The 16,823-nt window shown below is 42.4% G+C and overlaps 2 protein-coding genes across 2 annotated transcripts; one reads left to right on the forward strand and one right to left on the reverse strand.

Moving 5' to 3' along the window:
* Positions 1-26: 26 nt before the first annotated feature.
* ten1 (TEN1 subunit of CST complex) lies at positions 27-2,344 on the forward strand. The gene is made up of 3 exons (XM_026359513.1): positions 27-196; positions 862-1,019; positions 1,418-2,344. Exons 1-3 carry the CDS (start codon positions 108-110, stop codon positions 1,567-1,569), a joined length of 399 nt encoding a protein of 132 aa, XP_026215298.1. The 5' UTR covers positions 27-107; the 3' UTR covers positions 1,570-2,344.
* Positions 2,125-14,960, reverse strand: evpla (envoplakin a). Its single transcript, XM_026359441.1, has 22 exons — positions 14,670-14,960; positions 11,447-11,552; positions 11,191-11,345; positions 10,513-10,636; positions 10,258-10,389; positions 10,052-10,093; positions 9,790-9,951; positions 9,588-9,695; positions 9,353-9,448; positions 9,120-9,230; positions 8,805-8,951; positions 8,537-8,691; positions 8,338-8,435; positions 8,075-8,247; positions 7,611-7,786; positions 7,376-7,514; positions 7,073-7,266; positions 6,715-6,865; positions 6,500-6,583; positions 6,236-6,343; positions 6,034-6,126; positions 2,125-5,911 (listed from the first exon to the last, which is right to left on the reverse strand). The coding sequence occupies exons 1-22, from the start codon at positions 14,726-14,728 to the stop codon at positions 2,525-2,527; spliced, it is 6,000 nt and encodes a 1,999-aa protein (XP_026215226.1). The 5' UTR covers positions 14,729-14,960; the 3' UTR covers positions 2,125-2,524.
* Between the last annotated feature and the right edge of the window lie 1,863 nt (positions 14,961-16,823).

Genomic DNA, 16,823 nt, shown 5'->3' on the forward strand with positions numbered 1-16,823 from the left:
GCCTGGCAGGCCATGTGACGGGCCACCCGGAAGTACCAGGTCGTCTACGATACTCCGGTCACGTTGCTTGTGTCCTGCTTTTAGGTTGTTTCTTAGTTTAGTCCAAGATGCTCCCTGCAGCTGCGGTTTTTCATTTCCCCTGGGAAATAAACTCTGGAGTCGTGCAGGATGGAGCATCAGTGAGAACGTTTGGCAGGTGGGTTGCACATTTGTAAAGTGTAGTTTCATTGGTGTGTGGCTCCAAACATTTGCTTTTCATAGATATTAACTAAACTACATTTCTGAAAAGAAGGGAATGAAATAAATGAAAGTTTGATGATTTTTAAAGTAAATGAAATGACGTCCTCTCCGTGAACCCGACCTTAAATTAAGCTTAATTAAACTCTATATACACGTAGAACAAATCTGGACCAGACTTGTACATGTTATTAACAGCTCCAGGTTCAATATTGTCTAAATTATTTTTTATAGATAACTGTGTTGCATCAATGCATAAAGAGAAATGCCATTTTTAGTTGAGTACTTTTTAGATGAATTGATTGTGTTACAGATCTGAAACTGCACATTTGACAAATACCTTGATCTACACCTGGTCTTACTTCATCTGAGAGCGAAATGTCCTGCCTTCAAAACATAATGAAAAGTAAAAGTGTTAAAGTAAAGTGAAAAGTGCTGTTTATGCAGGAATACAGACCCTTTCAGTATTGTATTATTGATTATTATTTAAAACAATTATTTATGAACTGTTCAGAGTACCCTGCCTCTCGTCCAATGCAGTATTTTGTGAGACACCTTAAGAGAGGAGAAAAGCTGAAATTCTACACTTACCAATGACCTTAAAAATATTTTTTTATTTTCCAGACTTGTCTCCTATCAGCCAGAGGAGTCCAGGGCTACACTGTCTGCTCAGCATGCTTCAAAAGAGCACAATGTGATCATCCGCACAATGTTTGTGGAACCCTTTAACCCAATAATCGGAGCCCAGTACATTGTTCTGGGGGAGACAGAAAATGCTGAGGGTAAGAAAAGATTTTCTTTTTTGACTGGAAAATATTCAGGATTTTCTTGGATCCACATAGCAAAACAAGATATTGATTGGAGATTAAAAAGGTATTGAAAAATGTACAAATGTATATAAATTAGGTACATAAGTATATTAGCTGCTTCAGTTGAAGCAGTTGGGCTGGAAAAAAAAGACTTATGGGGTTACTAAATTCAGAGAGCATGACTCACCCTTTCAGCATTCTGTGTAAAGATATTAAACAGTCTAATATTCATTAAATATTGTAGCTGTCTGGTTATTCATCTGAATTTCACTGAAATTCACTGATAATAGTCATTTAATGCTTTGTTTTCTTATTCTTCTCTTCTCATTGCCTTGAACACCTGCCTGTATCCTTCTCTTTTTCTCCTGCAGAGGTTGGTGTGATGGTTCTGGCTCGTGTGCTGAACTGTGTAGATGGTGTTAACATTGCTCTTCTACAGAAAGCCATCAATGAGCAAAGGAGTTTCTTCAAGGAGAGGGAATGCAAACAGGGCGATGTTGCATGGCCTGAAAGTGCAACCTGATCCGTGTCTTCATTCATTAAGTGGCCTATCATGACTGTCAGAGGCAGCACTGGCTCCTAAGCTGTTTTCCAAAGTACACCGAAGTGTTGTTCTGAGATCAAGTGAATAAGACTGTTTTTGAAAAAGACATTTACTTCCATAAGTATTTCTATTTTCCCTTTGACTCTGCACTTTATACATTATTGCTGTAATTTTTATGCAAAAGCAAAATGCGTAAAATGTATATTTTCTTATTATGATGTTTAAAGATTAGGTCATGATGTTAAACATTCTTTAAAGTAAAGACAGAAAATGGTGCTGCTTTTCTTTAACGGAATATCACTGTTTTGAAGGATCGATGTCTCTTTTGAACATACCTGCGACTCAATATTCATATACAGTGGCCAGAGATGAGCCTTTGGTTTGTCATTCAATATCATGCAAGGCACACACCCACTTCCTCTTGACACACTTGGTGGTGAAAATCATTCATACTTTATGTTTCAGCTTTTCAACAGTGAAAAACTATCTGTACCTGTGTTAATTTAAAAGACTACTAAAAAGAGAGGCACTCCATTCTTTATAACCAGTATAATTTAAGTTTATTGATATTTGTTTTTTCAAAAGTATCAAACAAGTCTGAAGTGAACAATGTCAAGGATAACCCATGAGTAGTAGTACAGAATCAAATCAATCTTAGTAAATAGCATTGCACCATGTCCCAGTATCCCTAATAACACAATGATATAAATGATGGATTGCATTCATACTCTGTATTTAAAAAAAAAAAAAAAAAGATCTTGATTCTGCCCACATCAGCAAAGGCAGCAGCAATCATTTTGGCTAAAAAAAGAAAGTTTTTCCTGAGTCAAAATGTACATTGTAATTAATGCATGGATTTCATATAGATTTGCCATTTCTTATAGCACATTTTTAGCACATCAGATTGATAACTCCAAGAATGTTGTAAACATATCTAGAATCTTGCATATTTGGTTGAGTTGTATGTGTAACCTGAATCTTTGGAGGAGGCAGGCAGCATTGGTAAACCTGTTCCCGGGTCTTTCCTACAGCGGTCTAGAGCTTGTTTGTAGTTAATTTTCTCCTTTGTGATTGGGTCTAGAATATCCTTGATGTAGGTTGACTCTGACTGCAGCTCCCTCGATATGGTGCTGTCAATCATTTTGGATCCAATAGCATCCAAGATGTTTACCCTGCGGCCGGTTTTGGGATCCACCAGTCCTCCTGTCACATGCTGTGCCTCCATGTAGCGAATGCCAGTGTCCTTTGGCATCCAGCCTTTCTGAATAGCCTCTCCCACCGACAAACACTCTCTGGTCACGGGGTCCTCAACACCAATAAAAGCCTTTTGAGCATTGACCAGCCTCTGCTGTTGAGTGGTCTCAATGAGGCCTCTGGCTGCTGCCTTGTTAAGTGGGTATCTCTCTTTGTTGCTGATATCTATGATGCCACCTGTTGCTGCCTGAGCCTCCAGAAGCCTTTGAGCAGTGACGGTGTCAATCAGTTTATTCATCGATGCATTACGTATTGTATAGCAGGTGTCAGTGTTTGTATCGATTACTCCAGCAATTGGGTAGGTTCCTTTAGCAGTGGAGACATTTGCTGATTGTACTGTTGTGCTGGTCTTTGGGATGATTGAGTTGAACTCGGGCTGCTTCTTATTTTCACCCGCGACCAGCAAGGCAAATTCTGAGATGGGAATCTTGCCTCGTTTATACTGTTGTAGATCATACTCAGTCAGTCTGCCTTCCTTCAGGGCATTTTTGATGGAGTACTGCTTGCCACTTTTGCGATCCTGTAGTAAAGATGTCTCTCCATCAGGTCCCAGGGATGTAATCTCCTCCCAGTCACACTCCAGCTCCTCCAAATGAATGTACTGTGTACGATCAATTAGGCCCTGCAGGTAAGCATCATAAGGAGACATGTCTTTTCCTGTCTCTGGATCCAAAATGGTGATTTTGGTGGAGACATTGGTCTCTTTCGTCCTTGTCTCTGCTTGCTCCTCTTTCTGCACATTCAACAGGAGCTCTCGGATGATGCTGTCTCGCTGATGGATCTTATCTTTTTCATCCAGGATTTCTCTCTCCAGACGCTGGATGTCAGATTCCATTTTAATGCTTTTTTGCCTGCTCATCTGCGTCCTCTCACTCATTAGTCTGCTCTGTTGATGAAAGGAAAGACTGATGTCGTGTCTTGAGACCTCAAGTGTCTTAAGCTCCCGAGTGAGGTCGTCCCTTTCCCTCTGTAGGGCATCTCTCTTCAAAGTCAGGGTAGTCTCCTCTCTTGAAGTGTTGGACTTGTTGCTCATCATAAGGTTTATTTTATCATTGATACGTCTGAGTTCATTCTCCAGGTCCTGTCTGGCATATTTATGCTGAGTCACCTGTTCCCTTAGGCGATCTCTCTCGGCTTCGACAGCCTGATCTTTTTCAACACGAACGACCTCTTTGTACACTGTCTTCTCAACAGACTTCTCCCTCTGCAGCACCTCAATCCTTAGAGTGATGCTACGGATCTCTCTCTGGAGACGCAGGACATCTCTTGTTTCCTTGTCCATGTCTGACCGAAGATCATTAGTCATCCTGTCCAGTTTTGGGTCTCTCTCAACCTTCAGTACCTCTTCAACAACAATACTTTCCTCAACAGGAGGTGGAGCATTTTCCAGCTGTGTGATGCGGAGTCGGAGCTCTCTGACTTCAGCTTCGGCTTGAATTCTTCTTTGGTTCTCATCACTCTCTCTGAGGATCCTCTCTTTTTCTTCCACCTTTGTTCTCAGCTGCTGCATCTCTAGCTCTAGCTGACGCCTAGCCATTACTTCATCATCCAGGGTCCTGCTCAGTCGCTCATGATCAACTATCTGCCTTGGGTCCTTCTGTAAACGTAAAACCTCCTGCACAACAACTTTCTCCTCTGGCTTCTGTCTCTCCAAAAGGATGTATTTGTTTTGCAGGTCAAACACCATTTCTTCAATGGAGCGACGCAGCTGTGCTTCCTCCCGAACATTTTTTCTCAAGCGGTCAGCTTCTTTCTCCAACAGTGGATCAGGTTCGTACTTGATGACTTCTCGGGTGACAAGTTTGGTCTCTATCTTGGACTTTTCAGCCTTCCATTCATCTCTTTCTTTCCTGAGTAATCTCACACGTTCCTCAAGTGAGTTGTAAGAGTTGTGTAAGACATTCACCTGCTCATTTAACCTCTGAATCTCTCTCTCGTTCTCGGGGCTTCTCTCCTCCTTAACCACCTCTTGAAGAACTTCTTTCAGCTCCACCTTGGGCTTTTGGGAACGAAGGATATTCAGCTCTGATGTGACCTGGGTTAACTCTCTGTCCACATCAGTGCGCTGCCTGTTGGAGTCCTGTATTTCTTTTCTGAGCCGAACTATCTCTACTTCTGTGTTGGGGTCTATCCGGTAGATCTCATTAACAAGTTCCTTCACTTCAATTTTTGGTTTCCATTCGTGAACTTCTCTGTAGCGGCTGTGGAGCTCTGTCAACTCTTTGTATATCAAGTTGTTTTCAATCTTCTCTTCCTCCAGGCTTGTTCGGAGCTTTGTAGATTCAGTAATGAGGTCTGGGTCTTGTTCAATCTTTTTAACTTCTTTAGTGATGATCTTTGGCTGGATGTTAGGAATCAGTCTCTCCAGTGCATTAATCTGACTTCTTGTCTGGAAGATGTTATCATTTAGGAGCTTAATCTTGTTGTCCTCATCGGAAATTCCTACCTCCAACGTTCGCACTGCTCTCAACATCTCTGGGTCTTTTTCCACTCTCACCACCTCCTTCTTGACCACCCTCTCTTTGATGGTTGGTCTCTTCTGCTGAAGAATGGTGACCTCTGTCCTCATCTGAATATGCTCCCCATCTCTCACTCGAATTTCATCTCTCATCTTTGCTAGTTCATCTCTCAGTTTAGCTGCCTCTACATCCAGCTGAGGATCTCTCTCGAACTCTGTCACCTCTTTGGTCACCAGTTTTGGCAGAGTGTTTTTGAGTGTGTCCTCCAGGATGATGATTTTCTTGTTAAACACCTCAACCTCGGTATGAATGCTGGTACGTCTCAGGGTCTCTTCATGCAGGCTCTTCTGCAGACTAGCTAAGTCACTTTCCAGTTTTGGGTCACGGTAGTACTGCAGTACTTCTTTCTCCTCTACACGCTCTACTCCTCTGCGACTCTTGAGTGACACCATCCTGTCTTTAAAGGTTCTCAGGTTAGCCTCAGCATGAACTGTCCTATCCTTCTCTTCCTGCAACTCTTTTAAGAGACTGTCTAGCTCAAAAGAACTCTTTTGCTGGTTTTCAAGATGCACTTGCTGCTGTGCCACCACTTGAACTTTCTCTTCATTCTGCAGCAGGAAAACATCAAATTATTGAATGTTAACAAGTTATGACGTGATCAGTTTTGTATTTTGTAATTGTAAAGATTCTACAATTTCCAAGACCAAATATCCCTGCGTTGTTTTCTTACTTGTAAAGCTAAATTTTTGGCCAGTCCCATCTGTTTTTGGCGCTGGGTGTTTTCAGCTGCTGTTTTAGCATAGCGGTTTACAAGATTCTTTTCCTGTAAAAAAAAAAAAAAAAAACAAAAAAAAAGGCGAACCATCAGCCATCATTATCTTTTGGTACATGCTTTTATCACAGTTGAAAATACTTAGTAGTCTAAATCTTACCTCCTTCTGAATAGCATCAGAAAGTGTTGGCATTTGAGGTTTCTTTGACACGCTGATGCCTGAATTCACGCGTGTACTGTTGTATTTATTAACATTGGTGTCGTACTCCTGCACAGAAGTGAATAATTAGGTTAGGCATTTCCCATTATTTAAATGTGCCTGCACTGAATTTGAATTCCTATTTACAGATATTTTTTTAATATAACAAGCAGTTAAATTTAAGTAAATAAAACACGATTGTATTATAATCAATTTCAGTCTTACACTGAGTAGATTCTGCAGGTCTAGAGACAGATCTGACACTCTGTCTATGTCATTTCCCTTTCTCTTCAGGTCATCCATCACCCTCTGAAGTGAAATATTTAATTAGCAGAAGTTAATTACTGACAGTTTTTAATAATATATTCCATCATTTTACTTTAATAGCAGATAAAGTATTCTGCACATGATAGTTTTGCATAATCAGGTGATAGTTGTACCTCTTGGGAGCTCTGCTTAGCAGCGATCTGTGACAGATCATCATTGTTGTTTATTTGGTTTGTTGGCAGGTTGTCCAGGAAGGAGTTCAGGGACTTGCATGTGCTCTGGAACTCCTGATTCTTGTTTGCAGTTTCTTGTAAGATGTTTTCTCTGTAGGAGATATTATGGTGCATTTTGAAAGTTGCCATTGTAAAAGTATGTACGCTGAGGCTTATGATGTTTTGTCCCTACTTTTATAGAAAAGTATCCCTAAAATTATCCGTAACTAACTAATTAATTAACTAATGCTCTCTTTTGTTTAATTCAAATTTCTAAAATAAAGTTACTGAAGAGATTTGTCTGCACTTTGAGTCTCACCTCTCCTGTAGCTGGTTTACTACATTTGTGTAGCGGGTCTGCAGCTGCTTGACCTCTGTTTTCTGGCGCTGGATGTCAGGGCAGTACTCCTGGTATCCCTGCTGCAGAGAGCTGCACAGCTGCTCTGTGGCCTCCAGATCCTGACTCAGCTTCTTCATGTCTTCCTGAGCCGCTGCCACAGACTTACGCTGGTTCTGAATACAATGAAGGTGACACACAATTTTGATATCTGTCAGTTCTGAGTTGAATCTATAAGTGAGAGTTAAAATCTTTAGAAGAATGTGGCAATTCACATTTCCTCACCTGAATTTCGTCAGCACGTGCTTGAATTACATTTGGCACATCAGGGATTGGACCATCTTTGCTCAGGTTGTTCTCAAACCCCGAAACAAGGCCATCCACCTTCTTAATCTGGCGCTCCAGTTGGAGAGATGAGTTTGCTCTGAAAGTAAAATGCAGTAAAGGCCAGCACATTTAGATGATTTAGTTCACTATACCACTGCATATATGCAACTTCCCAAACAAAACATCTGCTTACTTCTTGGCGTAGAGGTCTGCGAGGGCAGTGATGCTGTCGTATTTATTGTTGGCAGCACTCAGTTTGAGTGGCAGACCAGAGGAGGTACCACTGGGATCTTTAGAAAGCAAGGGCTGCATATTGGCCTGAGCTGTCTGCTTCTGCTGCTCCAGAGCCTTAAGTGCCTTAGCCGCTTGCTATAAGGAACAAATCAAACATCAGAGCATGGAATCAATCACGAAACAAGTGTTTCTTCAGGAGCTTTTCCAGTTTCTACAATACTGCCATCTCCCATCAAAGATTTCACAAACACACCTTTAATTTCTGCCCACTTGTTCATCTTAACAAGCAACCAGTATGTTATGATGGACGTGACCATTATGACACCTGTAAATTAGTGGTTCTACATTTAACCCAAATCTAAAGACCTGCTACAAACAACATCTGGTGAAAACATGTTAACAAATGCTGTTGATAGGTCTCACCTCCTGTTCCTTCAGCCTGTTGGCCAGATCCCCGGCTGGGTCAGTGCGGCTCAGTGGGGCTCGCAGGCGGTTCAGCATGCTCTGCTCAGCACTGGCCAGGTCACTGTCCAGCTTGTCCAGCTGCTGCGCTACAGCTGTTACTTTTGGGTCCAGAGGGGCGGAAGACACCGGGGCTGAAGAAAGAACCAGAAAAGTTGATTTATGACTGTATCATGAAGACAGATATTGTAAATGAACTGACAGTTTATTTCATAGCCAGCGACCTGATTGTTGAGACTTAATAGTGTCTGGTTTGTTATTCTTCATAGAAGCTGCCAGAGCAGCTCTTCTCTTCTTGATGTCTGCCAGTTCACCACCCAAACTGATGAATTACGAACACACAGAGTGAGATAGAAAATATTATTGACATATTCCTGCATTGTTGATTGTAACTGTGTCTTAACACAGATTTGCAGTACTCACAGATCCACTTTGTCAATGGCCTCTGGGTCTGGTGGTGGGATCTGGAAGCAAACTCCAGGGAAGGTATTTGTTACGCCATCAGGAGAGATAACGCTCCAGTTCTCGTTGTCTGAGTTTGATTTCAGGGTGAACTTCTCCCCTCTTGACAAAGACGCCTGCACAATAACAACAAATACAACTCCCAAAGGTTAAGACACAGCAGTGTGTGTATGAATGAGAACATTTAGCTGTGCCCTCTCTGAATGTCTGACAGAAACGTAGGCTTCACCTTGTCTCCCTCCCAGTCACACAGGGACTCCACCGTGATGGGTCTGTTGGGGTTGCTGCGCCGTAGCTTCAGAGGAGCGATGGAGGTGCTGCGCCTCCTCAGGTCGGCCAATAGCTGTTCACTGTTCTGTACAGTCTTCTCCTCCACCTGGTGGAAACAGCCACAGGTAAAAAAAAAAAAAAAAACTCTCATTTTATATATTATCCCAGACATAAAAACAAGTTTTACGCTTGAAGCATCCAAACAATCAGCGCCCACTAAAATATCCTATCCTTTTATCCCTTTATGTCTTTGTAATAATGGCTGTAAAGGCACCTCGAGCTGCATCAGCATCTCTGAGTTGCTCTTCTTGCTGACGATCTTTGGGTCCAGGTTGTTGTTGAGTTTGGTCAGTGTCTCTGAGAGTTGATCCGTGTCCATTTGGTACTGGAAAAAGCACAAAAACAGAATCTCTAGATGAAATAAAGGTGTAAAAGGAGACAATGAGCAGATCTTATTACTCATAATTCAAAAACTAATTTTGAAAGTGGTGTTACACTCATATTTACCTTTTTGAACTCCTCTACATTGTCCAGATGTGTCTCTTGACAGATGCAGAGATTGAGGAATTTCTGCCACTCGTTGCGTACAGTATCTCTCTGAGCCTGGAAATAAAATTCAACATTTTCAGTTGATCTATCCTGATTTTAAATGTCATTCAAAATACAACTTTAAAGTGTAAACAGTGAAGAAAGTGTTTTATGGTAAGTTACAGAGTTTTGACTTGTGGGTAATGACATGTACCTGTATTGTGGCACTGGCAGGATGCTTCAGTTCAACAAGTCTGTCGCCTTCATCCTGGAGTTTGTTCACCTCGCTCTCGTGGGACAGCAGACTGTTGTTCTTGAAGTTCTTAATGAAGTCAAATTAGAGTGGGGTTATTTACGCTTTGTCGACCTAGAACAGTTGCCGGTTGGGTTGATTTATCTCAGTGTTAAATTCTAACCTCATACTGTCTGCGGACATCAGGCGGGTCCACCATGCGGTCACTCCAGTCCCGCTTCTTGATCTTTTGCTGTTCCTCTCCCAGGAAAGCCATTTCCTTGTTGCAGCTCTGCATATATTCGTACAGACTGTTCAGGTAATGCCGGCGCCACTTGGAGTTGTCCTGGAGAAAAAAGGCAAAAAACAAATGTGAGAAGTTTTGAACCCTCAAAGAGTAAAGATGAAGAAAGAAAATTAATACATGAGAAAAAAACTCTGCTCACCAATATGTTGTTGTACTGTTTCTTCAGTTCTGTATATTTCTCCTAAAAAAACAAAAAGCAACATGTCTTATAGGCTGCCAGGAATCTTATTTTCATTGAGAACAAAATGAGCAATGAAGGCAAACAGTTGATTATGACGCTGTGTGGTCAGGACAGACACCCAGAATGTGATGTGAACGGGCTTTTGTGTAAACACGTGTGTCCACCTTGCTGCCAGCAGAGCTAACGGTGAGCTGTGCACTGTAGGCCTCAATTTCCTTGTGCAGGAGGTTGTGAGCAGCGATCTGCTTCTCCAGATCGGCCCTGGTGGGGCCGTACTCCTCCGTGTTCAGTTGTTTCTGTAAGCAAACCAGAAAAAGACAGTTAGTGGTATAAAGACAGAAATAGCAGGTGTGGACTGTGTCTGGTCTTCCTTTAACTAAGGTTTGACCCAAATGTTCAGACAGCGCTGTTATATTTACCTGTTTCTGGCTGAAAACAGGCCCCCAGTCGATTCGGGGCATTAGCGACACGTCATCAAGCTGCTCGTAGATGTCTCGGTAGAAGGTGCAGTCTTTGAGCCAGCGCTCGTGGAGAAGAATCACACTGGAGCCGCAAACACGAAACTCAGATTAATATTCATGACCCAGCGTGTTCAGTGTGAAATATTAATGTCAATACATGCATAAATAACACACTGTATATATGGTGTTGTGAAATGATCAAATAATGATTTAGAAATCTGAATCTTTTCACAATATTAGAGTTTATTGCAGGTTATTTTAACTATTTCATTGAAAACTGTTCGTTATGAGACAATGAATTATGAAATAAAATAAGTGCTGCATTGTAAAACAACTAAACTGTACACAGGGCGTCTAGAAAGGTTTGCATTAGCTTTAGGGTGGGCAAATAACTAGAACTGTGTGTGTGTTGAAAATATATGGAAAGGATTGTGAAAGAAAACCTCCTCTGGTTTAATTTGGAGTAATTGGTGTTTAATGGTGAACTCTGCTGTATTGTGCCACAGTTCTTCTCAATATAATCTCTTATTAAACCTTCAACAGGACTTATGGAGACTCCAGCTCTCTGCACTGGGCAGCTATGCTGTTTTTCCTGAGTCTTGTATTTATTTATTTATTTATCCAGTAACAACTCACTCGCTCTCTATCTCTGAAGCTTGTGGGTGTTTGAGCTTCTTGGCCTTATCCACATCCAGGAACAGGTCCTTCAGCAGACCCTCAGCCCGGCCCAGCTTGTCTGAGATCTCACTCTGATGCTGGAAGGGAAGCTCCTTTCTCTCATTTTCACCATCCTGGTGGACGTACACGCAACGGATCAGGTTATATGTCCAGTGACGGCTGCCAATAAGAGCAATTATATCATTGGTGCATTAATGTGTGTTTGTGTTCTTACTATGGCCAGCAGTTCTTCTGCACGAAGGATGTCTTTCTCCACCTGGTCAGCATTCTTTTGCATCTGGGCAATCAGCAGAGCCAGGTTGTTGGTGGGCTGCTGGGTCCTGCAGGGTGCAGAGAAGGAGACACTGATTAAACCATAATCACTGATTGTTAGTTCAGTGTGGCCCCCTCATGCTCCATGCTCCACACTAATAGAGGAGGATTAGCTTTGACTTGTAGTTCGACATTTAGGGTAAAGTCAGCAGCTTTAAAGATTCACAGCAAAACAGATGTATATGGGATTGTGTCGGATCCAAGAGGAGATCTAGTTTCAGGGTTCGAGCCTCGTCTGAAACGGTAAATTCCACTACGACTGACTGTGACGGTCACTCCCTCTGAAAATGTAAAGCAATACCTGAAACAGACAATGGGAGGAGGAGATCCCACTTGCTGGCATTGTGTAATGAACTACACCCATAAAACAAAAGTCAACAAAACAAAGTCAAAAATCAAAAGATTCGGAGTCATTTGGCTGAAGATCACTCACCATCCAACGAGAAGAGCTTTATTTGGGAAAGAGGCTTTGTGGTAACTAAATCTAGTGGGTTTGAATAAAAGGCGAGTGAGAGCTTAATTACTGTGGTTGTAAATGAAATCAGTGTTCAAACACGTCAGGAGGTGTGTGTTTAAACAATAAGGGAACTTTGCATTTGATTGTGGTAAATTGGCAGGTACACACGAAGCAGTGCGCTTTTCTCTGTCTGCCCATTCAGTTCTGTTCAACAGGTGCAGAGCAGCATCATCAACTGTATTTGAGTGTGGCGTTGTACATCTCAAACTCATTTGTGCTTCTCCTTGACAGTTTATACCAAGATGCTGATTGTACAATTTCAGTCACGTATGTCTGGAAAATGCCCGACATCAAACTGAAGGATGCTGAAAGTCATGTCTCCCTAGGGAGAAAACAAGCAAGTGTCACCCGAGGTAAATTTACTACGACTTAATGACAAGTTACATGACAGGAATGCAAAGATGTGTAACACTGGGAGGCTCAGCGCACCTCCACACGGACTCTACGAGCTGCAAGCTGATCTGGTTCTGCAGCTACTCTGACAATGGCCTACCTATTCCTGTTCACTCAGCAGGAGAGACAGGTACGGGTTGCACACATACACACACACACACACACACACACACAAATGCGCGAGCGTCACATGAACAAGCACAACTTTCGACTCTTCCCGGTTTCAGTGAAGTGAAAGTCGCCAGGTTGAAGCATGAAGGGAAACTAATCAGTGAGTGATGCTGTGTGAGGAGAGGAGAAAACAGTGACGACAAGGACACAGATCAGTGAAACAATATGATAATGTGATCTAGATGCTTTCACCAGCGGCCCCTTTATGTCTTTTTGTCTCCTATAAGATCCTTTTTTCTTAGTTATTTGTTTTCCATGACAAAAGCTGAAATGCTGTATTGTTATTATATTAGAATGCTGTCAATAGACCAAATGATGGAAACTCATTTCACCTTTTCAAATTGTTGCTGGTTGAGGTATTAACTGTGACATAAAGACGACTTCATTTAAAGTAAAGTTGTCCAAAATGAATGAAGCGAGTGACAGACAGTTACGTCACGCTCCTGTGATGAAGCTGAATGACAAGACACACCCACACATCAAGGTGGAAAGTAAGTGTGCGTAAATGGAAGTCCATTTACTCAAGGGCTGCACTTAAGTCCAATTCTGAGGTGTGTTACTTTAGTAAAGTCAAGTTTCAGGCTTTTTCTAACAGTAGCAGTAGTGAGTGTGTGTTTCACAGACAGTTTGAGTCTTTGTCAAACACAGTAGAGCTTTGTTGAGTTAAAGCCTTAAACCCTCTCTCTTTGAGGGGTGTGTCATTTTTCTCTGTTTAGAGAGTTAACTGACAAATTTCATTTAACTCAAAAGATGCTAAAACAATAAAAAAACAATTAGTAATAAAATAAAGCTAAATCTAAATAATAGTGAGTATTTAGTTATTTTACTGAATGATCATAACAGGACAGTTAAACAGCGAGCACCAGCTGATCTGACTCAAACGCAGGACGACTTGCCAACCCACATTATTCTGAAGGGCTTGTCTGCAATTTTTAGTTTGCTCCTAAATCACAGAGCCCACTGATGATAGTAGACTTTTTGAAATTCAATTTCTTGTTCACTTCACTCAATCAGGAGACGAAAAAGACGCTGGTCTTGAGGGTTTACACTCTGTGTCATTATTAAAGCATCGTGTCAACCCACAGATTTACACCTGCAGAACAAGATGACGCCCTCGGGCGATGAACGCGTTAGTGCTGAAAGAATTAGTCTCTCAATTCACCTGTCACTTATCAACTCGAAATGTTCCGGCTTTTTACAAGATAAAGAAATACACAGAACAAAAAACTTCAGAGAATGGGGAAACGATGGGTTTGTTAATAATACTTTCTATTAATATTTAAATTGATGTGTGATGGAAATTTCTGCCCGGTATCACAACATTATGCAATGAAACCAACGCCCACAGAGGAGACAGAAACCTGCTGAGTGGTGTGGACTGAACATCAAACCTCAGCAGACAGACAGGGACGACAAGGTGAAGCTGACTGTCAGATCAGCAGCTCACTTGATTTGTCTTCAAAGCCATTATTTCAATAAATCATCTTCACGACACAGGCCACGAGGGTTCGACTTGTCATCACACCTCTCTCACCTCTTTACACATTCACTTCATTTATAGAGCTCACTCTAAATGAACTCTAAGCTGCACGTGATGGTGCAACATATCTAACAAAATCTAGCTTTGGCTTAAATGTGGTGAATGAAGTCTCACTTTTGGGTTGGGATGCCTGAGAAGCAGTCTGACAAGAGCTGATGGGATTTCAACGCACCGCACGTTGTCACTGCTCACTGTGTTTACCCAGCAAACCTGCGAACAGGCTGGCAAACATCCCCACTTTCACTATGACCGCGGAGCAGTGCAGGCAAAACACCAAACGCTTGGAGTCAGTTCGTGAAATTCCCTGAGTAAACGTGGATTGAATGACCCTATTAATCATGATATAACGGGATGGGAACCGCTGCACACGAGAAAACAGAAGACACAGGAAACACGACACAGTTCTCGGCTCTGGGAAGAACAGGAGGAGGTGGAACATGACCGAGATACAGTGTCAGCGCACACGCTCGCATGCATTCATAAAGTCATCAGGGATAGACTCACTTGCTGGTTTTGCCCGAGCCCTTGAGCGTGCTGTCCTTGGTCTCCTTCTTCTTAAACATCCTGGAGGTCGTAGGGGGGTCGAGGACAGATCCCACAGAATAGTCTCCGTCTCTCTGTCTCTGTCTGTCTCCGTCTGTCTCTTACTCCGTCTTTGTCTCTGTCTTCCTCACCCTGTGGCTCCCACTCTTCTTTCCTCTCAAGCACATTCAAAACCTACACACTCACACACACACACACACACACACACGTCAGCACAGTGTTGAGCACAGGGCAGCTCCTCCCAGGCATGTTAACAGGTGTGACACCGCCCAGACATCCAGCCTGCAGAGGAATACTGGACTGACCTGTTCCCCCATGCTCTCTCTTTCCTCCCACCTTTGGTCCTGCCCTCCCTTTTCATTGGGTCCCTGACACACTCTCAAAGCCCTCACAGGGAGCAGAGGTCCATTCATTACCAGTGGTGTACAGCTCAGAGGGCGGGAGGGACACTGAACCCCTGAAGTGACTAATGAAACAAAACCATTTGTATTACGACTAAAGTTTGCTGAAAACCAGAAATACCCAAATTTACACAATATACAGTTTGAAGGTGTCGTCAGTTTTTACTTTAGTAATATAATGTGCAGCGCGTACAGTTCTTCACCAACATCACCACATCTTCTAAACCCTCACAGTTTCCTATTGTTGTTTCTCTGAGTTCAGGATGGAGTTAACCTGCTCAACAGCTTGACGTCCATCCATTTCCATCCTTAGCTTTTTCTAACTTGGATGTTTGGACGTTTGCATGATAGCAGTGGGATGGTGAGGTGGAGATTTTTCTTCTTCTGTCTTCATGGGTGAAGGGTTAACACCATCAGCTGGGGCTGACACGCTTGTTGCTGCAAACACAGCCACACAGGGTGTACAGTCAACAACGGAAAAGTGCACCAGAAATAAAGTCTGCATAGTCATGTCTGTAGCATCTACAGACAGCGGAGCCATTCAGGATCAGGGCGTCTCTCTGCAAAACATCAACAATAGGAAAATCATGTGGAGGAATGCAGCTGGGCCTCTTTCTTTGCAGCAACGTGGGGACGAGCACAGAGAGCGCACATTTTTGATGCATCCTGTCACAGTCTCTCTCTCTGGGTGCGTCCTCCTGTCTGGAAAAGCAGATACTTTCTATGTTGCTTAGAGATATGCTGTATTGTTGTTGTACTTTCATCTCCCAAGTGCGATGCAGACGGCAAATTCACGACCCTGACCCTAAACTTGAGAATCCCAGATCTGTAATGATGAACATAAAAAGTCCTTTTCATCACTGATGGAGCCACGTGGATGAAGAAGAAGCTGTGAATGGAGGCCGTTTTATTATTTATCTGTATTCAAATAGTTTCACTGATCTCGCCACAAATTAAGTTGGTTTTAATCACTTCACACGAGGTAAAATATCTTATAAAAAGCTTCTGAACAGCTACTAAATGGACCTCGTGACTGTTTTGTCAACTCCTGTTTCTACCCACAATATTAGTAATTTATACTTTATCAATAGCCTTGGGAAGATGTTTGTGGCCCAGCCGCTGCATTGAAGGCATCATATATATGGATTGAGTGTGTCAGATCGAGGGGCAACAGCCTCAAATGACCAGGAATCATGGTAGGAAGTGGGGATGAGTGCTGCTTCACACTTCAGTTACCATCATAGGCACACGTGGGCCAATTACATATTGAGTTTTGAAGTAAAAATCCTTGTGATGACTTTCAACAACTTTGACCTCCCCTAAGCATCTGACTGAGGTCCTGGGAATGAAGCTAGTTGGTGTCTACAACGGAGGACACACTAAAAACATTTCCAGTTTAAGGGACTGTGGAATTCAAGAAAACCTTCAGATTAAACTACATGTCTGTTTGGTAGAAAGGTGAAGCACAACCCAGCTGCAGGACGGTTTCTCCGACACGACAGTGGCAGTGCAACGTCCCAATGTGCAGCTTTGATGCAGAAGAGGCATCAGAAGGAACCTCACACAGCCCTCGTTACAAAAGTCGACGTGAAGTCTGCAAAGCAAAACTCTGGATAAAATACAGTCATCTTAAAAACAAGCTGGACACTGAGCTTTACACACAATCATGCCAAAGCATTAAAAAAACCCTCAGCTGTCAAACCAATGAACCATG

This window comes from Anabas testudineus, chromosome 1 (assembly GCF_900324465.2).
Source record: "Anabas testudineus chromosome 1, fAnaTes1.2, whole genome shotgun sequence".
In the NCBI taxonomy this organism is placed as follows: Eukaryota; Metazoa; Chordata; class Actinopteri; order Anabantiformes; family Anabantidae; genus Anabas; species Anabas testudineus.

Coding starts and splice junctions, on each gene's coding strand:
- ten1 (XM_026359513.1), top strand. CDS start 108: ATGCTCCCTGCAGCTGCGGTTTTTCATTTCCCCTGGGAAATAAACTCT. Junction 197..861: donor TCAGTGAGAACGTTTGGCAG/GTGGGTTGCACA, acceptor TTTATTTTCCAG/ACTTGTCTCCTATCAGCCAG. Junction 1,020..1,417: donor GGAGACAGAAAATGCTGAGG/GTAAGAAAAGAT, acceptor TTTCTCCTGCAG/AGGTTGGTGTGATGGTTCTG.
- evpla (XM_026359441.1), bottom strand. CDS start 14,728: ATGTTTAAGAAGAAGGAGACCAAGGACAGCACGCTCAAGGGCTCGGGC. Junction 8,692..8,804: donor GTGACTGGGAGGGAGACAAG/GTGAAGCCTACG, acceptor GTTATTGTGCAG/GCGTCTTTGTCAAGAGGGGA. Junction 7,515..7,610: donor GCAGACCTCTACGCCAAGAA/GTAAGCAGATGT, acceptor TTTTACTTTCAG/AGCAAACTCATCTCTCCAAC.